Source organism: Fonsecaea multimorphosa (assembly GCF_000836435.1).
Source record: "Fonsecaea multimorphosa CBS 102226 unplaced genomic scaffold supercont1.24, whole genome shotgun sequence".
NCBI classification, from domain to species: Eukaryota; Fungi; Ascomycota; class Eurotiomycetes; order Chaetothyriales; family Herpotrichiellaceae; genus Fonsecaea; species Fonsecaea multimorphosa.
Genome location: NW_015971658.1, coordinates 59,010 through 80,834, shown reverse-complemented (window position 1 = coordinate 80,834; position 21,825 = coordinate 59,010). Strand labels below are relative to the sequence as shown.

The following is a 21,825-nucleotide window of genomic DNA, read 5'->3' as shown; positions in this document are numbered from 1 at the left end:
AGGGCAAAGGAACTCGTAAAATTCTGGATTTAAGAAGCAAATATGGAGGTAGTGGAAAGCAGGCATGAGACAGAATTGAGCATTTTATAGCTTTCATGCCCATGTCGACTCAAGGAAAGGAGTGATCGGATTAGGAGAGCCCGAGAAGAGCCATAACTGACCCATTCATGGAATCAAGTTCCTCCGTCAAGTCATCCTCATAGTATGTACCTAGGTAGTCGGACATATAATCTATCCGTAACCCGTGAAATCTGTGTACTTTAGAACCACGGTGGTCAAGCGACGGTCGCCGGCGCCATAGAGCGTCGATGGTGTGGATCCTTTCTCTCTTGCCAGGGCCTCCCTCGACACATAGAGATAAGGAAGCCGTAGAATGCTGATCTTGCAATCACTGTCACGGAAGAGAGATCACTGCCATGTAAGCGCCGGACTCTGCTTGCGATACAGGTCTTCTGCTATGTTTTATATCCAGCCATTCATGGGTTCGTTGTGGTGTCCTCGGTTAGGACGAAGCCTCAGCCACTTCAATTGATACCCCTTGTTACGTGTTCAAACGCCATGGGCCGGACAATAGCCCGAACTCCTAGCAGAGGACGTGCCAAAGTGCAGGACTTGATCACATATAGGTTTTGGAGGTTCGAAGTGGAGAATAGGCAGCCGTAAACCCACTCATCGGAGTAGTTCGTCAGGCGTGCTTGTAACCCAGAAGAGCCAAACCTTAGCACCCAGCATGTCTTGCCGACCAGTAGCAGAACATCTCGTACACTTGCAGGCTCAGGGCGTTGGGGGTGGGAAGAATGCTTTTGTACTTGGTACGAGGAGCTTCAGAAGCGGCGCGAGCCCTGCTCAGGGGGCAAGCCTTACCTAAAGTAGCTAGTACTCTTGGCACCTCTAAGTGCGGGGAGCCTTTCCTCATACCCCTCCATAGCCTCGTTTGGAAGGTTACGCGACTACGTCATCACCGGAGCTTTTTCTGCCGGCCACAAATGGCTTTTCTCTGGTCGTTTGTAATAGTTTCGGCTAGTCCATGCTTCATTCGTCATATTTACTGTTATGTACCTACCCAGCTTGCCTGGTATTCTGCTCGGCTAGAACGTTGTGCGTTGTGTACGGTAAGGCTCTGTTGATCTTGTGGACGGGTGTGGACGGCGGGCTTGTCGAGTGAAGATTCGGAGATCAATTTCCAAACGAAATCTAAGTCTCGTATGTCCAATCGCATATCTGTCATGTGCGAGAATGCGATCTGTTGGCGCGACAATGAGGGAAACCAGTTGATAGAAGCAGGAAAAGTCTTCCGATGCCTGTATATTTATGGCCAAAACCAGCCGCTAGGTCTATAGGTGGCTGGAGAAGTATCATCTACAGGCTTCGAACTCCTATCGCAGGGTTTGGGAACCGCAAAAGATTGTGGCTTGACGTCGGAATTTCCTTCCTGGGCTGGACAGTGTACTCGATATGTCGGGTTTCAAATCAATAGCACCCGCGCCGCCGTCCGCATCTCAACCTCTGCCTGGTCGAGGACATTCTGGAGCAGCTCCCCTACCAACATCGAGACTTCTCCTCACCAAGCGGGGCTCCAACGTATCTGTGGCTTGTCAGGCGTGTCAGCGGAGCCGAATCAAGGTATGCAGATGTAGAGAGAGAGAGAGAGAGAGAGAGAGAGCAACGACGCGGTAAAGATCTAACGCAAGACACAGTGCAGTGTCGAACGGCCTTGCCCCCCGTGCGTTGCCCGTCAGCTGGAGTGCGTTGATCAGATCGACCAAGATAGGCGTCACCGGGAAGGGCGGAAGCGCCACATTGAAGAGCCAGAACTCGGCAATGAATTGCTGCACGAACTCAACCTCTCAGTACCACACAGAGATTCTCGATATCCGCGTCTTCTTTCGCGCTATGGGTCGACGTTTTCCCTTCACGATGGCGGCTTTCCGGATGTTACAGCTATTTACCCGGCAGCTGGGCAAACAGTTGCCTCTGGAGACCGAGAAACTCTTCCAACACTTTGAGACGACAGACTGGGAGAAAGGGAGTATAAACGAATTCTCAGCGATTTCCCGGTGCTGGGGATCGAGGCGGAAGCAGAAACGAAAGGCGGCGACGGCGGAGTCTTAACTGAGACGACCATGACTGAATTCTTTGAACTGATGGAAAAGGTTAGATGTCAATGACGTGCAAACTGGAGGTGGGCCGCCTGATTAGGCCACACAGTCGGGGCGGGTCTGGACAGTTGTCTCTGAAGATGTACATGGATACTTCCAAGGGCTGTGACATCTACGCTAGAGGAGATACAAGGTAATAAGATCAAACGTGAGGAATTAGAAGGGGTGCAGCTGAGTCTTGATAGCTCAGGGATCCCATCTGCGTCTTTCCCACCCTGTCTACTCCAAGTGGCTGGCCCCCAAGCCCGGACGTCTTTAAGCTGCCAAAGGGCTGGAATCTCTAGCAAGAATCCAGAAGCACATGGTCATTCCATCATGGCATGGCTCGTCAGCGCGAACATAGAGCACTACACAGGTCCCACATTGTGCGGGTATCTTTGCGTGTATTCTTCATATTTGACAGCCGTTTCTGACGTCCCACAAGTCTCGCTCAAAGATGCAGCATGAACAGAGCAGATGGTCAGCGCCGAGAAACTCTTCTCGGACTTGATTTTGAAGCTTTTGAAATGAAGCGCAGCTCGAGAGACAGACACTTGAACGACGTTGTGATGGCCGTTACTAGGTATGCTGTAACCGTGGCACGTTGCCAAGCCTGAGACAAACTTCCCCCGAAGTGGCGGCGGCGACAACTCAAGTTCTGAACCGAATCAAAGGTGGATATATCAAAGGTCCCTACGCATCGAGACTCCATCTTCATGTCAACTGCATGCATCTTACGCATGGAGTTATGCAAGCCGCAAGGGTCAAGAGGCAGAAGGTGAGCGTCGCATGCCAACCGTGCCGCCTCCGGAAGACCAAGTGCGATGGCCGCGGACCAGTGTGTCAACCCTGCCAGAAAAAAGCCGGAACTGGCCTGAAGTGTACCTGGAAGCTCAGCACGGCGCCTCCGCCTGCACCCTCATCTACGAACACAGAACGTATCCAAGCAGCCGGAGCACAGGCTCCGCTCCCACCTCCCGCCACTTCGCTTGAGGGTTCTCAGCCACCGGCCGCGCTCGCTCCTCGAGAGTCACCTTCCGGCCGGATACAGCCCACTGTCTATCAACCCACTTTTACTCACCCACCTCAGTCCCCCCTTGTGCCGGGTTCTCAGCCGCGCGATGCCGGCGAGCGTACCTTTGCAGGACTCCGCGAGGGTCAGGGTTCTGCACTGGTACCACAACATGTGTCTCCTTCGGAGCAGTCTGTCCATGCCATTATTGGCGCCGCTCTGGAAGAAGACAATGGAGCAGGCTTTTTTGGCAGCTCCAGCGCGGGCACTTTTATGCAAAGTGTCAAGAAAATGATTCAGCAAAAAGTCAGTGGTGCCACACAACCGGAAGACCAGCCCTTGAACGAAAACCCACAACTTCGACACTTACCGGCCTCCGGCAATCCCCAAATCACGCAGAAACACTTTGACTATGTCCTACCCTCTCGACGGAGGGCAGACCATTTGATGTCTGTTTACTGGGAATTCGTCCATGTCCTGTACCCGTACCTGGACAAACTCCAGGTTCAAGAGGATTATGAGAAACTATGGAAAGGCGATGCTGGACCGAATGAAGATGAGCGGTCTTTCCTGTGCTTACTTAACACCATGTTTGCACTGTCCAGTCAATTGGATGAGTCAACCCCGATTGAAGAGCGAGAGCAGCTTGCTCAAGCTTACTACACCAGAGCTCGAGGCTTGCTGGATATCGTCGAGGGCGGATCAGTACGCTCGGTACAGGCTTTCTTGCTTCTGGCGCAATACTTCCAAAGTACTAATCAACCCCATCCATGTTGGATGTTTGTTGGGCTTGGTATACGCACCGCACAGAGCCTGGGGCTTCATTTGCCGGAGACTAGTGAACGTGCCGCCGATGTCCGTACACGAGAGCTCCTGCGCAAGGTTTGGCATGGGTGTATCCTCATGGATAGGGTCATCTGCATGACTTACGGTCGTCCTTGCATGGTAGGTCCGAAAGCCGCCGTTACGGTGCCCCTTCCTCTGGCGATCGAGGAGGAGGATCTTATGCGCAGCACTTCCCGGGAACAAGTCGTCGAATTGCAGCGATCGTCGGCAGTTGAGTTCTACGTCCATTCACTTCAACTGTACACAATTTTGCACGATGTATTGTTCAATTTCTATTCTGTCAACTTTCAACAAACTCGTCCCCTGGACGCCGACAAATACTTCGGCTCCTTAAGTGAAGGACAATCCTCGGTATTTGAGATTGAACATCGACTGTTCAAATGGGAAAACAGCATCCCCGATCACTTGAAGATGGCTTCGAGGCCGCAAGTCGATAGCATACGATCCCAGCTATATCGCCAGGCCGTAATCTTACATCAAAGGTCCGCTTCCGAATAAATCTTGATGTTCTACTCATGTCTGGCGGCTGCTGATAATGTCATAGGCAACTACATGTCCGGTTGTTACTCTTAAGACCCGTGCTGTCGAGTTTCATCACCACGGAATTTTACAATGGAGATCGCTCTATTGCCTTCGCCAGTGTCCTATCCCGTAGAATCTTTCTACAGTGTGCAATCGTTTGTGTCCGCGTCGCACTGGAAGCTATCCACGTCATCCATCAAAAAAGAGGCCGCGATGCCGGGGATATTGGAAATCTGGCAGCATGGTGGTATAACGTGCTTTATCTATACACATCAGCAACGGTGCTCATCGCCGCTCGCCTTAGTCCTACCATCTTGGTTGATGTCTCTGAGGAATCGATTCTTGATGGCTGGCGCAAGGCCATGGAACTCCTCGACTGGTACGGCCCTTTCGGCCCATCCATCAAGCGTCTTACGACAATTCTGCGTCTCCTTTCCGACGCCGTTCCGCAACAATATTCCCGCTTCAAAGGCAACTCCCAACAGCCTCCAACGAATGTAGTGTCAGTTACTCAGAATCTCGCCCAGCGCTCGCCATCCATGCCACCTTGGAGGCCATCAGAGCCAGTAGACAATGCGCCAGTGGCCGTGGATGATACAGCAGGCGCTGCTGCGCAAGACGATGTTTACCTGTTCTCTAACGACCCTTTCCTTGATTTTGACTCGGTGTTTGATCCCAACGATCTTTCCTGGCTGATGACGATTCCGCTGGACAGTTGAGGCAACTGTTATGAGGGTCAAGTGTGTTTTGGGACCAGATTGGGCTTGGGGATAGTATGGCCCTAGTTGTGGTAGGGGGTCTTGGTGTGATGGCAAAATGCAGGTTTTAAAGATATATGTATGAATTACTCGGACCAGACCTGCGGGAGTTCGCCAGCCTTGCGAGCCTGAAGATATCTGGTAAACGTTCTCGATAGCGGGAATTACACCCATGCTGCCGGAACAGCCTCGTCCTTCTCGGAACTTGTTCTGATTGGAGAATGAGCCAAGCTTCGGAGCCAATTCAGACCGAGTCCGGCCACTGCTGCCGGGAAGTCGCAAGGCGCGGCACGTATAAATTGTTGCCTGATTTATTTCTCCATCAGAGCAAATACTCTCCGCCTTGATCGTTGAGAGAAACATCAGACGTATATTCCTCTATCACCAAGCTTCGAATCATGGAGCCCTCCATTTATGTGCGCGCGGCGAAAATCATCGGTGTCACTGGAGCAGCATGGCTCGGTGGTGAGTACACACCCAGGTCCCAACATTATATTAGCCGTCAAGGTGTTTTGCAAGACTTGAAGTTGGAGAAGAACAGTATGCTGACTGGCGTCGGAAAAGGCAACATTGCAGCGCTTTCTCTTCTAGCAACGCCGGGTCTGCGCCGTTCCAACGCCAATGACGGTGTGCCATCAAGCATTATTTCGAAGCAGTGGAGGTACATTTACGATTCCGGAAAATCCCAGAACCCGCCAATCGCTGCGATCACTGCCGCAGCGTATCTTTACCTTGCGTGGTCTGCCCACCGGGTCGCGCCACTGGGTCAACTGCCACTTTGCTATGGGTCGGCAGCCATGCTGACTCTGGGTATTGTGCCTTTCACCCTGATTGCAATGTCCTCTACAAATAACAAGTTGATTCAACATTCGAATGCAGTGCCAAAGAGTCCCAGTACGCCACTGCAGCAGCCGAGCGATGAGGAGGTAGACAGTCTCATAGCCCAGTGGACCACTCTGAACTTGATCCGGAGCCTTTTGCCATTGGCAGGAAGCATTCTGGGCGCCGTTGCCATGCTAGCATGATGGTTGAAGCAATTTGTTGCAGCTCACAGGCGATCCTTCCATGTACTCGTTAGCTCAATGACTCTGCTCGATCTTTGACCCTTCATAATTGGTGGATATACGATGAACAAGGGCCTATTCTCGCTGATTGTTCATTGAATAAAGTTCGGACTTGTTGCTAGAGTGTACAAGCTGCGGACCACAAAGGACCGCCATAAGCAATCACTGAGCAAGGGCCATGTGAGGTGCGTCCACTCCTCTGTCCTTTAACCCGTAAATGCTCCACCGACGCACTTACCATCACAGGCAAGGATGATGGATGTCTTCGCGATACGAGATCACTCTTTTTGTTTCGCTGCACAAACACCTCCTCTCAATCCAGCGAGTCCCAAAGCACCATTGCCAGATCTGACATGGCCCCTCAAGAAAACTCTTCTTCTTTGATGTCCTCGTTTGCAAGCTCACAAGCTGCAGCCCAGAACTTCCGTGCCGGCTCTTCACAGTAAGTCTCGAACCAGAGGAAGGACTTCATCGAATCCTCAACTTTCGGCCATGACTCTGGCTTCCGCGGGACCACTGCGAACTCCAGCAAAGTGGCGAAGCTGCCCAACAGCTTGTCGAGCTTACGATACCCGACCGCTTGTTCGGTGCACATCCAGCCCCATGCGACCGCGCACAAGAACAGATCGGGTTGTTCCCTGGGGATGCCCACCTTGACCGCTTTGATCAGAAGCCGTCCGAGTCGTTCGGCGATCTTTGCTTGCAGCTTGGTCCGGGGCGGCACGGGTACCACGACAAATACCGCATATGCGAACAGGATGTGTCGGCAGATCTCGTAAATGACCTTCTCTTGCCCAGTTTTCCTGCCGTCTTCGTCGGTGTCCTGCTCCGGTAGCGATAGGCAATCGTGAAGCACGCACCACCGCATGTACCTGACAAGGGCCATGTTGGGAGTATGCAGCGGTTGTTGATCTTTGGGGAGATCATAGGACCTCAGCAATTGATCAAAGTCGGCCGAGAAGATGGCCACGCGGTCGGCGATCTCCACGAGGGGGTCAAGGCTGGTGTAACCATCGTTGATCAAGTTGTGGAAGCCTGTGGTCAGAGTTTCAAGCATGGCTTCTGCGGCCGCATCCGGCTGATGGCTCCTGTTATTAATGTGGAACGTTGTCGGCATCAGGAGATCAAAGTGGGGATGCTTCAACTCCCTCCAAGATGTGAGAATGTCGCACCTTTTTTTGGTTCCACCATCAGCCGACGAATTTAAGAAAATCTCGAGAGCCCACTCACACTTGAATAATGACGGCCAAGCTCCTCCGCTGCAGCTTCCGAAGTCCTCCCCACCGGCCCACGATGGCATACACAGCGTTCAGATGTTCCATGCCAGTATCCATGCTCGCGTAGTAGTCGACGTCATGGAGATGGGACAGGAAGGGCAAGGTCTGGCGCTTATACGAGTCATGGCCCTTCAAAACCTCGCCGGTGCCGTGGGATGCCAAGGTTATTATGCCCATGAGGGCCTCCTCGGAGACGTTGTCCCCGTTTTCCTGGATGTAATCGAGCAGCGACCTGATGGCCTTGGTCTTGTACGCCAGCCGGAGCTGCTCATTCTGCTTGGTCGTCCCCCGGCCGCCGTACTGGTAGGCGTTGTGAGTCGCGCCGGCAAAGACGATGGTGTACCATGTCACCGGGCTGTGGATGACGGAGGTCATGATCTCGGCCCTGGCGGCGTTGTGCCCTCCTCCACCGTCGGACAGACACAGTTCTAGCCAGTGGCACGAGATGGCATGGTCCAGCATCTCGTGCACGTAGAGCGGGACAACCCCATCTTTCTCGCCGATGGTATGGAAGGGGTCGGAGCGACTGGCTCCCAGCAGGATTTTGACGGGCGACTCATCGCGCTTGGCTCGCTGCTCCTGGAGCGCTGACTCATCTGTCCAAGTTATCTCGGAGCTGCTGGCCTTCTTAGTCGGCGGCGGCTTGCGACTGTCACCCTTCGCTTTGGCTCTGCGCAATTTGGCCTTTTTATGGTATTCGCGCGCAGCGTGCTGCGTCCGCGTCACGCCTTCGTCAGAGACAGCCTTCTGGGCCCGGCCATCGGCATTGCATTCGATGAACAGCACTTTCATCGTGGTGGGCGGATGGTCCGAAAACGATGCTGTGGCTTTGTGTGTTTGTTAAAGGCAAGTGTTCACAGACGCAGGGTTGATGGTTTGAGCAGCTAGTCCCGTCCTTCACGAGAAGACGCCCTGATAACCGCCCAAGGTGGACGCACCACGTGTCCAGGTCCAAGTATGCCGCTCTTCCGCCTGAGCGAAACAGGAATGGCCAGCCTGCGATGCCGTTGTTTGGAAAGGACAATAATTGGGTGAACCCCGTGTTGAGCGGTCTGGAACCGAGAAACCTTGCGCCTTTCTGCTTCGCTCAAAGGTTATTTCCTCCGGCTGAGAATCCAGTGGTCTGTGCGCCAGCGACAAGTGGTTCAGCTCATGAAATTCAAGCCACACCGCTGACCTGGCGAGCCCCAAGAGTTCCTCTTGCAAATGTGCCTTGGTTGCGTGCATTAAAATATCGGGAGCGCTGGAGAACGATCCATTCACACACCCTCGCAGGCCAGACGCCTCAAGCGAAACCGCCATTGGCTTCTCAAGTGAGGTTCAACATTGCTGCTGCTCGAAGGCTGTTGAAGAGAAAATCAATGAGGAGAGCCAGGCCCATGTGCAGGTAAGCGATGCTGTAAGTTCAGACTAAACGCCCTCCGCTAGCTGCTTCGAGGACAGCCGAGGATCGCCAACTTTTACCAGGACTGCAATCAGAAGAGTAATAGAAGCCCAACTTTCTCCCCAAAATGTGACAAAAGTCAAATATTTCTCTAGGCCGGATTTGCTGGGTTTTTTTTCCTTCATTCAGGGCCACTAGGTACAGCCCTACGAGTACGAGGCAGAGAGACTCGCTAGCCGCAGATCTAGCACGATGGAGAGAAGGCTGACTCGTATTGGGCTACTCGTACGCCAGAAATGGGCGTTTTTCTGTGTTTTACGGCTTGATCTCTGAAAATACAATCGTTCAGACAATGTGTCGCTGTTGGCGGGACATGCGCCCAGAGGCGCCGCTGTTTCACGGAGATACAAATGTCCACGGCTGACTTCATAAATCCTTGGGGGTTGACGTTCGCTTCGAAGACCATGGCAGGGCCAAACGATGTCTTTGATCCTGAGGCTTTCTTCCGAGATGCTTATGCTTGTTCACGCGATTGAGAGAGTCTCTCCCGCCGACACGATTTGATACTATGGCAGAAAAACCGTTCACATCGCATGACGAATACAAAGGTGCTCGGGCACTCCAGAATCCCCGAAGCTTACATCCATAGGCGGACCCGTGCAGAGTACCCGATCGACACGAAGACGTACGCAAGACATAATTAGTCGAATACTACTTTTTGGGATTATCCATACGAAAAGCTGCCCAGATGAGGGGGCGGGGCGCCACAAAAATTACGCAGGAATATAGCCATCCCGACTGGGCAGAAAGCCCATGATGCCCTCGCCAAACCCCTCCCAGCCGTTGAAGTCCGTCACGTATTTGGTGGCGGCCTTGAGATAGAAGCCGTCCTTGTCGCCGTAAGTCTCGGCAAACGCCTTGATGGCTCGCACGACCTTGAAGAAGTGGTCGTCCAGCGCCCAGCGGTGTTTGAGCGCGCGCTGGGTGATTGCGTCCCAGTTTCCGGGGCCTCCGCTGCCCGTGTCGACGACGACGGACTCGATGCGCTCGATCCCAAAGGAGAGTCTGTTCTGGAGGATGTAGATCAGGATGGTGAAGAAGGCGTACTGTCGCAGGATCGAGACGCGCCTGTCGGCGGGGAACTCGTGGAACAGGATGCGCAGCGCGTGGGCCACAGTCATGATGTGGGCGTAGAAGAAGTCGTACTTCCCCGGGCCGTACTCGGTGGGGCTGATGGCCAAGACAACCGACAGGTCGCAGCACTGCTCGAACTGCTGGACGGGATCGGTGACTTCCCAGGCGTTCCAATGCTCCATGAAGGCCTCGAAGCGGTGCTGCAGCACGGTGCCGAAGTTGACGGTGCCAGGGAATTCGACGATGCCGTCGAAGCGCGGGTCCTTCTGCACGCGCCGGATGACCTCGGCGAGGCTGCGGGTCTTGTATGGCGATGGGATCGGAGGCGGATTGTCGAGCAGGCCGTGGCACACGACGTACTCGGTGCATCCGAGACTCAAGGCCTGCGTGACGACCTCGGGGATGCGGAACTCGTAGCCATAGGCGAGGTGAATGAACGGATGGCCGACTTTTGTTTCGTTTTGTCATTGTTCGTCACAAAATATTTTGGGGAGGGGAGCACTTACGACCGCCACAAAAGCCATTGATGAGCGGCTCGGCTCCGGAGTAGAGGTACTCGTGGACGACCTTCTCCCAATCCCCACCGTTTCTGCGCACCTCATCGTCGAAAAAGTCGACGTACGCCACCGTATACCTGGGGCAAAACAAAACAGCAGGGTGTTGAGTCAGTAGTACTATTACAACCTAGACTTTCCCAAGGACAGACCACACGCGCCCCAGCCCGCGACCGAAAAAAGGAGGGGGCAAGGCCACTTACTCCTTATTCCCCAGGAACTCCCTCCAGTTCTCCCTGGTGACCTTGTCGCCGCGTATGAAACTCTCGTCGATCTTGACCAAGGTCTCGATGTCGTGCTTGTACGTCCTGGTCAGCTGCTCGGCATCGGCGCCCAGCGCGTACGCTGAGCCCAGAAGCTATCATTACCAGCAGTTAGCCAAATAATAATATATTCTCCACAATGGTTTTGTCAAGCCGGGGGCGCAGATTACGTACATGTGGCAGGTGGCTGTGCAGGATGAGCTGCGGATTGCGCAGCGGCGCTACAGCCGCGTGGCCTTGCTCGAGTAATCGGCGGAGTGTCTGCGTGCGGTCATCGGACAGCTTGGAGACGTCGTAGACGGGCGCTGGCTCTAAGGAGGTCTTGTTCGTCGGCGGGGGGAGGCGCACGGCCTCGCCGGTGGAGACGGTGGTTGTTACGGTGTTGGACATGGTTCTTGCTCTCTTAGATTGTTCAAGGTTTTGAAGTGTTAGAACGTATGGCCGGCCGGGGCTCCTCTTCCACTGTGTGGTCTGGGGCTGGAGGGAAAGGGGGAAGGAGGGGCTTTATAACGACATATGTCAGGCAATAGCAGATCTATGCATTATCTGCAGTGAAAACTGGGCAGGAGGCTCTTTGTGCATTTACTCCCGGAAGGTCGGCCTGAACATACATCTCTCGTCCTCGTAATCGTATACTAGTTTATAGTAATTGGGCCTCCACCATCGAGGTTGCGGGGGTGGGTCGTTTAACGCCACGGTGACAATAATTACCGGAACGGAACTCGGACCAATCGGAAGCGTGACCGTTCTTGGTAAAGTATTGGATGGTACCGAGGAGGAGATTTGTCTCCCTTCTCTAGAGGGAGAAATTGTGCGTCGACGTCAGCATGTGCGTGACTAGAGGGGGCAGACAAGGAGATTGGGAACTAAGATGTTGTGGGGAGGAGTCTCACCTTCGACAGCTCGTAAATGCATGCCGGCTCTTTTTGGGTCCGGGACCCGTCAGTCTCGTGGTTCGTACAGAAGAGACTGTATGGAGGGCATCCTACCCCTCTACGAGGTACGTGCGGTGTCCCACCCTTCATTCTAGCCCCTGCGTTGCGAGAGCCTTGGTGGTTATAGCCCTGCCTTGTGCATACTATTGCAGGTGCTGGCCTAAATGCTGTATTCGGTCACCCTCGCAGCCGTGTAGGCTTCTTTCTCTGCTCGGTGGGAGAAGTACCAGCGTTTCAGCCCGGTCAAAAGGAGTGACAGAAGGTTATGGCCAACACTGGCTCACTTAGCGCTTGGCTTGAAAGGCAACGTGACGTACCACTCTCTTTCAAAGTCCTGATCCGGCCTTTTGACGAGCGCACGCCCCGTCTCAAGAAGTACAACCCAGCTTCGCGGCTGGCTTCGATTCTATTCCCCCATTGATTCGAGTCAAGACACACTTCTCATCCGGCGAAGGCCATTGCTTCGTCACTAAGCTGAGAGACAAGAAGTCGGCTGATCCAACTATTTTCATGCCCAGTTCTGCCACAGTGGCTCGTCGAGGAACTCAAAGACGCTAAACGAATCTGGCACTGCACACTCACTCGGCAGCCCGGGCAGTTCAGTCCCAAGATCAGATGTCGGGTTCTCCGGTTGCGCTCTCCTCGACTGCTCTGCTTTTCTCGCTTCGTGCACAGTCTTGATGTCTTGGATCTTCGCCGCCACCGTCATCCAGATCAGTGGCACACTGCGTGGCAGAGTATGCGAGAGAGAAGTGGGCTCGGCCAATTGATTGGTTTGCATAACCAGCTCCCTGGCTTCTTCAGCCTTTTTCGACAACTGGTCCAATACATCGCTGAAGTTCAAGTACGTCGCAACGTAGTTCTGGTCCCACCCATCGTGGATACATAGAGACAGCTTCGAGAGGAGGACGTAGAGATGGCTGACGATCGTAAATGTCGAATATGGTAGGTCGAAATGTATGGAAGCAGGCAAAGACTGGAAGATTTCGAAGAAGTGTTTCGCAGACGTGAGACAAGCGAACAGCATGTCGAGGCGCGTGACGGAGAAAGATCCATACCTCGAGGCAGGAATATTGTCATCCAGAGCGATTTCTGTCAAGAATGTCTCGACCGCATAGTAGTTCATGAGGAGTGGCACTGCCTTTCATCAGCATGTCATGGCATTCGCCCATGGTGCAAGAAGCTCACCGCTTTGAGGAATGTCAAAGGACATGGATGCCTTGCATTTGCGTAGCTCAGCATCTATTGACTTCACATAAGCTCCTATCGGTGCAGACAAGCCTGAGCACAAGTCCCACTCTCTTTGGATGATTGTGCGGCTTATTTTGTCACTGATATAGCTCAGCTTGATTAGTTGGACAAGATAGATGTCCGTTGGATACTCGACTGATTCAGAGATTGTTGTAAGACACTCTTCAGTATACTTGGTGTAGCGGATGGCTTCGAAATCTCGGGCTGTCATGGATATCCTGGCATTCGAGCATTAACACTTATGATTTCTAGATAGAGTCTTCCAATGGAACACATACACGGAGGTCAAGTAGAAGCAGCCAAGGTAAGTCCGACGGTCTTCTAACGTTCGCAGTGCTGCCTCGTGTCGATCCATGCGAAAATACTCCCTTTGGGGCTTCGCGTATTTTCGAGGTGTATAGTGCTTGTTTAGACCGAGGTCAATCATCACCGACATGACTAGATGGACGATGACTGTAAGTTGACCACCGAGGTGGATATTGATATGGTACCTTTGACGTTAGTTCAACCGCAATCCCCTCAATGGGAAAGAAGAATTTACCACGCCAAGTAGACGAGAAGTCCCTGCAGTAAATCCAAGCTCTGCTCACCCTGAGTCATCATCTTCTGGCCCATGATTTCTTTGATAGCCTTTCCTATTGCTGTCTGTCGTGGTACGTCATGTCGACAGGCTACCATCATGATCACCAGGAGGAGGAAGGGCTTCTTTCCCCGCAGCTCGTCCAGACGCACGTCCGGCGCGATGATCACGAAAGGAAAATAAGGCATGAGCTCATTCCGAAACACATCTATCATTAGCTGCGTCTCATCGCCGCTTTTGATAAACTGATCGAGGTACGCGTTTAAGGAAAGGCAGGGTTGACTGGGAAGTTGCAGCGGGCAGCTGGCGACTCTCAGCGCCCCGAGCTCGGAGGCAGTCAGGATTGCCGTTACTCCGTCGAGCTTTTGTTCAAGGCGCGTTACATCTCTATCGGAGGTAAGTCTGTCAGAAAATGATCACATCATACCACGAGAAGGCCTTCACCTACGACTTCTGCCGTGGCGTGCGCCGGTGAGCGCCAGGCGGCTGTGCCCGACATGCCTTGTTCAACCTTAGGCAACTAAGCCACCGGATCATCAGCTAACCAGTGTCCGCGCAAGAGCAGAATCACCCCTACCGCTTGCAAAACTTTTGTCCCTGTTCCGTCTCGCATCGTACCTTGGCGGCGGCACAAGGTACACATGCTTTCGGAGCACGGATGCCGCTGGGGTCATCAAGCTGGCTGGGTGACTGGGGCATATCTGGGCATTCGTGTTCGGCTACCTGTTATGTCAAGCACAAATAAGGGCGGACGGAAGCGCGAGATAGAAAGCCTTCTCCGACGCTACATTCTGAAAGGACTAGGTGGGCGATGAAGACAGAAATGAAGGATTGGGAGCAAGCAGAACGCAGACACGGAATTTCCGACGCCGACGATCGATGTTGCTCGGGTAAAGACATCCGTCTGACGCCTCCAATCAGCGATTGGACATGCCAAGTTAGTTGTCAGACGATGGAATTCCCTCAGCCTCGCCCCGGCCTTCAGCCAATCAGAGTATTCCCCCAGTGGGTTAAGGCTATGGATTCAATCGGGCACGGAGCACATCCCGACAGATACAGCGACAGCTTAAAAATCAAGTGTTGACCTATGCTGTCTTTCTAGACTCGATAGGTAATAAGACGAAATCCAACATGGCATCTCTAACCAATTCAGAGATGTCTACCAAGGACGTGGAACTGGAAAGCGGCAAGGCTGCCGACCCCATGGAAGACACCAGCACAACTCACCAGCAGACAATGAAAATGGAGGACACGAACACGAAGGAATCACCTGTCGCAAATGGAGACCAAGATAAACAGTCTGATTCTAAAACAATTCTTGGCCGTCGAGTCTACATCCTCTTTGCTGCAGTCTTTGTCTCGACGTTCCTCATGGCCTTGAATGGTTCAATCATTGCAACAGTGAGCCTTGTACATGGTCGATTGAGGAAGATCGGGCATATGCTGATGGTGTTGATGTAGGCCATTCCGAAGATCACAACGCACTTCAACTCGCTCAAGGACATTGGCTGGTACGGAAGTGCTTATCTTGTTGCAACGTGAGTCCTCCCGCCTGCACTCTCGGGGGACAAGACTTCTGATTCATCTACTTTGCAGGTGTGCTATGCAGCCTCTCGTCGGCAGGATATATACCCACTTTCCTACAAAAGTGAGAGAAAAGATGCCTTCTTTGACAAAGCTGCTCGCCGCTCACCAGATCTCCAGTACACCTATCTCACATTCGCCTCCATCTTCTCGATCGGCTCGCTTGTCTGCGCCACAGCCCCTTCGTCCATGGCTCTTATAATCGGCAGAGCAGTCCAAGGCTGCGGCGGTGCTGGCGTTCTCAATGGAGCCTTTGCTGTGATCGCTGCATCAGCCTCCAAGGAAGATCGGCCATGTAAGACCGCGGTCAATGGTTGCCCCGAAAACAGTGTGATTGTAACTGATAATGATCTCAGTGCTCATCGGTATCGCTGTCAGCCTGACGTCGTAAGTCGCCCTGGCTGTGATTATCTCTGACATTATCGAGGGGGTCACAGCGTGTGTATCCGCTTTGTCTGGCCATGACATTGACCTGGGCCTGTTTCTAGGATCGGGACTATCATCGGACCCCTGATCGGCGGCGCTTTGACGCAAGATGTCTCTTGGAGATGGTGTTGGTGATTCCCCTTGTTGTTAACTTACCTCGGATCTGCTGACACTCACAGGCTTCTACATCAATCTGCCCCCTAGCGGCCTCGTGTTGTGCATCCTCCTCTTGTTGCCAATTCCGGAACAAATCAAGAAGAAACCCGTGCTTCCAAATCTTCGAGCCATAGTCACGAAGGAGCTCGATCTCGTGGGCTTCGCAATCTTCGCCCCGGCCTGCATCATGTTTCTGCTCGCCATGATCTGGGGCGGCAACCAGTACCGGTGGGACTCTTCCGTCATTATCGGTCTTTTCTGTGGCGCTTTTGGTGCCTTCGCCGCCTTCGCCGCCTGGGAGATTTTCAGGGGAGAAAGGGCCATGATCCCGCCAGCCATTGCCCGGAATCGACTTGTCATCTTTGGCTGTTTCACATCGTTCCTGCAGATTGGGGCGTTGTTGTCGCTCAGTTACTATCTCCCGGTGTGGTTCCAGGTCGTCAAGGACGAGAGTCCGGTCATGAGCGGAGTCATGGTACTTCCGACCGCCATTGCGCAGGCTATTGGCAGTATAGCGGCGGGGAAGTTGGGTGAGTTGTGGGCCCTTAGCTTCACACCTGGTAGAATTGTCGAGCTCACTTTTACCAAAGTCCAAGTTATTGGCTATTGCACTCCATGGGCACTCTTCGGCTGTGTCCTGACCTCCATCGGATCCGGGCTCATGACCACATTCACCCCTTCCACCGGCGCGGGACCCTGGATCGGGTACCAGATACTTGCCGGGACGGGACGAGGCTCCGTGGTGCAAATGGTAAGGCTCCCAGCTCTGAGATAGCGTTCAAACTTTCGGGGGTGTAGCGCTGGGCTGACCGCAATGTCCGGTGTTGCTTTTAGCCAATCACTGCAATACAGAACCTCCTGCCGCCAAAGGAAGTCTCCATCGCCACTTCCCAGATCTTCTTCTGGCAGTACCTCGGCGGAGCCGTCTTCCTCGCCGTCGCCGAGACGATCTTCACAAACTCCCTGCGCTCGTCGTTGAGGACCTACGCTCCAGGCGTCAATCCTGACACCATCATCGACGTCGGCGCTGCTGCAGTGAGATCAAGCGTGTCCAGTGGTCAGCTCCCAGGTGTCCTTCGCGCGTATAACCACGCCATCGTCTCGACTTTCGTAAGTTGCGACCCTCCTAGCCCCTTGTTTTGATGATGCATCTTTGGACTGAATCTTGGGAGCAGTATCTTGCAGTGGGTGCCTCTTCAGCGGCATTCCTCACCAGCTTTGGCATGGGATTCCAGAGGCTGCCTAAGAAAGAGAGTAAGCAGAAACCAAAAGCGAACGAGGCATAGTCTTCCCCGACGCTGTAGTCTGCCACCAGAATCAGATTGACCCATCAGACTATCTGCGGTGTGCGCAGTCAAATGGAGGGATGTCAGAATCATTCGATAGTTGATGTAAAATAAATCAAGACGGCTGGTTTAGAAACTCGAATTCTGATTCTGGCACAGGTCAAGGACTGGCCCGATCGGATTGAAACTTTGGAAAACCAACAATTTGGGGGTTAATAACTCATTGTAAGTATGGAAAGTCATTCAGGTGTGGCCGAATCTCAGTATCATCTCCAGCCTCATTCCATGCATGCTCCCGGCATAGCATATGTCGTTCATGTCCACTCCAGGGCGAGGCAGCACAAATCGCCACCGCCTTGCTGCAGACGAAGCACCACAGAGGTCTCATTCTCGAATCGCTGGAAGTCCACCTCATCTCCTGGCCGAAGGTCCTCAAGATTGATAAGGCGACTCGAAGTGCTCGTGTCGGTTTCACTGCCTGTCCTCAAAGTTACCGTTCCATCGCGCGGTGGCTGGATCTCTATCACGATGTCCAGGTCCGCAATTTTGATATGATATGGTCTGTCTGGGCTGACGCGGATGGGCACGCGGCTTTTTGACGTGAGAGTCGAGCTGGTGGCCGTGCTTTCGGAATGCGTGTCGCTCAAGACTGGCTCTTGGGGCTCTGGATTGCTTGCCGTGCCGCTTGCGCTGTGGGTTCGGGTTTCTGTCTTCAGACTCGAGTTCCACCAGGAGTCTGTAGTTGTAGTTGTCCCTCCGTCTGTGAGAGGCGGGAGCCCGTCATTGCTAGGGTTCATGATTGCAGATGCTATCGAAGTTCTCGAGTGCCGAGCGGAAAAGCCCCGGGGCCCTTCGTCATTCTCATCTACGACTGGCCGCAGACTTGACTCCGTGTCGAACTTCGCACTCAACAGCGTAGATAGTGGCGATAAGGTTGGCATGTTGTATAAGTTCTGTCTCTTCGTGAGAGGATGGTGACCACGCCATGGGTCTTTCCTCCTTCCCAAGAGTGAACAGTCGCGATTCATTCTTCGTATAACCGTCCTTAGCGCCAGAACCTGTCCCGGCGAGTACTCTGCTAGATCTGGAATCGTCCATTGGTCAAATAGTCGTCCGTGTGTAGCCGTGACGACGAAGGAACCCAGTCTTTTGATGAACAGGTGGCATAGGAAGCACGTTTCCTCGCTGGTACCTATCACTCGGGGCAGCATCGGAGTCTGCGAGAGTAGATGGTGTACGATCAACTGTATTTCTGCGTGGACATAGCAAGGGGTCTTCGTTCCGGTGAGGGATATTGAGCTTATTCGAGCTTCGTAAGGGTGGATGTATTGTGGCTTGATGTTTGAGAATAGATGCCTAGTCTTCCTCCTGCAAGCTTCTCTAGCCAAGGTCTGTGGGATTCTGTGATAGGCGCCAAGCTTGTCGATCTGCATAATGTAGTTGTTTTGGAACGATTTTTGACCACCCAGACCAGCGTTCTCGAGATTGAGGCGGAATGGCATTTGTCCCTCGGAAGTGGCGATGGCGAAACTCTCCTTCACAACTTCCTGTAGGTCCCATTCCAGCTGCGAATTGCCCGAGCGTAGGGCGCTTTCGAATACCCTCCTCAGCTCGGAATATCTTCTGACGAGGTCGTTGGCAGCGGGTGTAGAAGCGGCAGCTTGCATTCGGGCCAACGCCCTTTCAGGGCCGGCCATCGACGAGCCTGTGGATCGCCTCCTGTGTGGAACTGATGATGAAGGAAGCTGCCCAAGGAACAATCTCATGCGAGACAAAATGCGCTCCCGCGAAAGACTCAATATCAGTTGTGATAGTGTCGAAGTACATTGCTCAAGCTTCATACCTTTGAGGTCGTTAGAACGCATAACAGTGAGGAAGTCTATACTAACCGCCACTTGCGCAGGACATTAGACATTCAGATATTTTTTCCATCGCACTCTTGACCTCTTCTGGCACTCCTTCATTTGCAGCAACGCGTATAACAAGGGCCGGAGGTTCTAAAATCTCCTCAATACAAACTGCAGTAACACTCTCTCCATCTTCTTGGGCGGCCGCGAAGATAAATGCAAAATCGTCTGCAAGGCGCTGCTCGATCTTGAAGGACAAATTCAAGGAACCAGTCGAGGGTGGCAGCTCTTGGGTACTAGTTGACCGTGACATCGAGTATTTCAAATCACCCGGAACGCCATTAGTCGCCGCGGAGAGGGCAGTGATGCGTCGACGGAAAGCGTCTTCTGGTACATCGTGCCATATCGAATTTTCCGGTTTAGCAGTCTGAATTGCTTGTGCAACAGACATAATCAACACGGTAATCCTGACGATGAATTATCTGGTCGAAGAAGCACTCACATGCTAGGGATTCAGGTACATGAATGCCCAGCTTGAAGTTCATGTGGCATTCGACGACCAGTAAGGCATCGCCAACTGGCATCGAAAACTCGTGACGCTTCGGTTCGTGATTGGATCGCTTATGCAGGCACATGCGTGTCTGCCCTCACTCCGTAGGAGTGTAGCTCAGATTGGAGACGCTAAATGCTGAAGAAATTATCGTGGCGCGTTTTGAGCCCAACAGCTCAACCAGAGGAGCTATGTGCCATGTCTCAGAGGACGATCGGTAACAAGTGGCGAAGAAGGCCAGCCCTAGGCGTGCCCATCGCCCGAAGGTGGTGAGCATAGACTCGACTTCAACCGAGTAATCTCACAGGTCTTTCAGAAAAATCGGCCAAGAGAGCCGATTGCGAAGCATGGACACGAGCCCATGTGTCTTGAAGATCCTGGCTGAATATTCTAAATACATCGAAGCATTGAGTCCTTTCGAGCATTTTCAGTTTTTCGATGACAAACGTCTGATCTCGCTTGGAAGTAAGCTCAGGGGCAATGATTCCAAGAGGTAGCAATATGGCCGTATTGAATTGTGAATGGTCAGACAGCAGGCGGAAAAGGTCAATGGCCCGTTTTGAATACTTTTTGATCTGTTTGTGGGCCATGAACGGCGGGAACGCAAGAGTCGTCGGAGTATCTGATAGCCCATCGCGATCTCTGAGCTGCTTGAAGAAGTGAATTCGGCTCGAGATGCGGTAAATTTCACCTATTATGAATTTTTCATCCTTCTTTGCATCATTTCCCCCGTCAGCCGTAACGAAGGTGAATTCCTTTGTAACATAGATGTCGGCGTCTCCAACGTGCTCTGCCGTTTTCCTCTTCATACTGAAACTTGGGAGGAAGTCCAAGTTACCATCCCAGTAATCGATGTCGAATGACGAGAATTGTTGGACATTATCGCTAATACGGCAGAGTAAAGCCGGGAAATTCGGCCTGGTCTGATGGAACGCATCTGCAAGCACGGATCCATCGTAAACACCGCAGGAAGTTGAGGTCAGACTTGTGTCAGCCACGAGCGCCAGGAGTTGATTGTATGAAACGAGGTTGTAAAGAAATAGGTAAAATGGCGTTGTAGAGAGCCGCACGTTATATTGAGCTACCCTCTCATGGCGCAAGAAGTCATGCGCAAATTCCAGATAGGGTCGGATGTTGCCGTAGACTTCGCCAGACAGTTTCCCAAAGACCACCATTAAGACGGCAGTGGTGACCAGGCATATATCATCAGATTCGAGATTTGTGATCTGGAAGCAGAAGCTGGCATTTGTGATCCCAGAGTTCTCGGACTCCGATTCGGAGGCACGTGGTCTCCAAGTCCTGCGGGAAATCTGATGGCAGTGCTTCAGTGCACGAAGTCGCAAGCGGAAGATCTCGCTGTCTAAAGATGGCAAATTCCTCGACTTGGCGTGCAGTCCTGCAATAGCCATCAGAGTCCAGCGGACGGGCTCATGTTGGAGGGCGACAGGAGCGAGGCATGAGAGGAACGGATTGTCTGTATCTGAGTGCGTTGGATAAGTCCTTGCAAAGCAATTGATGTAATGGTCCCAGAGGACACGCTCGAGAAAAGAGTTGGTAGTCACAGCACAAGGAAGATATGGTATCGGAACAGGAACCTGCCAGCCACGTGAAAGTTGACTTTGCTTGAGTTGCGATGATGTGGAGGCCACAAGGTCGACATGTGGGACCAGCCCATCTTCTCCTGGCCTTGCTTCCTCGTAATTCGGCGTGCGAGTGATTCGACGGTGGGCACAGGCACTCCGGCGCATAGAAGTCCGGAGTGATGACACAGGACCCCTGCGCCTTATGCCTTCTCGTATCTGGTCGTCTTCCCAAAGAAGTCGCTGCCGGTAGCCTCCGCATAGGATGTTCAAGCGTTTGCAATTCTCGCATGAAGGACTCCCCAGATCGCATTTCTTTTTTCTGGTCAAGTCAGAGGAAGTTCGGCCGTTGTACGTGCACGAGAGCCGGATTCATCGCCTGTCAGCGGCACCTACCTCCGTTTGCACGTCAAACACCCACCTCTTTCGCGTAGCTGTCGCACCATATCTGTGAAGAAAGGCTTTTGTCGAGCGCCCGAGGAATGTGAGATTGGTAGATGGTATGGTCGTTGCTTGTTTCCAAATAGATGATAGCAGCACTGTTCATGCTGTATGGTTGCTTATCTGTGAAGGACGTTTCTGTACCGAGTACCCGGATAAAGCCGTCATTGACATCATGGAGATGGCCGCAAATAATTGCACAGAGCTGTTTTCAACTCCCAACGGAGAAGGCTGTCC

The 21,825-nt window shown here is 52.8% G+C and overlaps 8 protein-coding genes across 8 annotated transcripts; 3 read left to right on the top strand and 5 right to left on the bottom strand.

The window, feature by feature from the left end:
• Nucleotides 1–2,886: 2,886 nt before the first annotated feature.
• On the top strand, nt 2,887–5,237 carry Z520_09425 (uncharacterized protein; the record flags this gene model as incomplete). Its single annotated transcript, XM_016779919.1, has 2 exons — nt 2,887–4,478; nt 4,541–5,237. The coding sequence occupies 2 exons, from the start codon at nt 2,887–2,889 to the stop codon at nt 5,235–5,237; spliced, it is 2,289 nt and encodes a 762-aa protein (XP_016628858.1).
• A 437-nt stretch (nt 5,238–5,674) lies between these two features.
• Nucleotides 5,675–6,301, top strand: Z520_09424 (uncharacterized protein; the record flags this gene model as incomplete). The annotated part of the gene is made up of 1 exon (XM_016779918.1): nt 5,675–6,301. One exon carries the CDS (start codon nt 5,675–5,677, stop codon nt 6,299–6,301), a length of 627 nt encoding a protein of 208 aa, XP_016628857.1.
• Nucleotides 6,302–6,701: 400 nt separating this feature from the next.
• On the bottom strand, nt 6,702–8,409 carry Z520_09423 (uncharacterized protein; the record flags this gene model as incomplete). The annotated part of the gene is made up of 2 exons (XM_016779917.1): nt 6,702–7,512; nt 7,571–8,409. 2 exons carry the CDS (start codon nt 8,407–8,409, stop codon nt 6,702–6,704), a joined length of 1,650 nt encoding a protein of 549 aa, XP_016628856.1.
• Nucleotides 8,410–9,774: 1,365 nt separating this feature from the next.
• Nucleotides 9,775–11,342, bottom strand: Z520_09422 (uncharacterized protein; the record flags this gene model as incomplete). The annotated part of the gene is made up of 4 exons (XM_016779916.1): nt 9,775–10,583; nt 10,642–10,769; nt 10,893–11,047; nt 11,127–11,342. 4 exons carry the CDS (start codon nt 11,340–11,342, stop codon nt 9,775–9,777), a joined length of 1,308 nt encoding a protein of 435 aa, XP_016628855.1.
• Nucleotides 11,343–12,395: 1,053 nt separating this feature from the next.
• Nucleotides 12,396–14,417, bottom strand: Z520_09421 (uncharacterized protein; the record flags this gene model as incomplete). The annotated part of the gene is made up of 6 exons (XM_016779915.1): nt 12,396–13,024; nt 13,076–13,356; nt 13,417–13,629; nt 13,680–14,105; nt 14,170–14,238; nt 14,296–14,417. 6 exons carry the CDS (start codon nt 14,415–14,417, stop codon nt 12,396–12,398), a joined length of 1,740 nt encoding a protein of 579 aa, XP_016628854.1.
• Nucleotides 14,418–14,849: 432 nt separating this feature from the next.
• Nucleotides 14,850–17,170, top strand: Z520_09420 (uncharacterized protein; the record flags this gene model as incomplete). The annotated part of the gene is made up of 10 exons (XM_016779914.1): nt 14,850–15,119; nt 15,180–15,256; nt 15,315–15,366; nt 15,423–15,597; nt 15,659–15,689; nt 15,791–15,855; nt 15,908–16,414; nt 16,475–16,635; nt 16,719–16,994; nt 17,060–17,170. 10 exons carry the CDS (start codon nt 14,850–14,852, stop codon nt 17,168–17,170), a joined length of 1,725 nt encoding a protein of 574 aa, XP_016628853.1.
• A 314-nt stretch (nt 17,171–17,484) lies between these two features.
• Z520_09419 (uncharacterized protein) lies at nt 17,485–19,468 on the bottom strand (the record flags this gene model as incomplete). The annotated part of the gene is made up of 2 exons (XM_016779913.1): nt 17,485–19,013; nt 19,108–19,468. The coding sequence occupies 2 exons, from the start codon at nt 19,466–19,468 to the stop codon at nt 17,485–17,487; spliced, it is 1,890 nt and encodes a 629-aa protein (XP_016628852.1).
• A 386-nt stretch (nt 19,469–19,854) lies between these two features.
• On the bottom strand, nt 19,855–20,976 carry Z520_09418 (uncharacterized protein; the record flags this gene model as incomplete). Its single annotated transcript, XM_016779912.1, has 1 exon — nt 19,855–20,976. The coding sequence occupies one exon, from the start codon at nt 20,974–20,976 to the stop codon at nt 19,855–19,857; it is 1,122 nt and encodes a 373-aa protein (XP_016628851.1).
• Between the last annotated feature and the right edge of the window lie 849 nt (nt 20,977–21,825).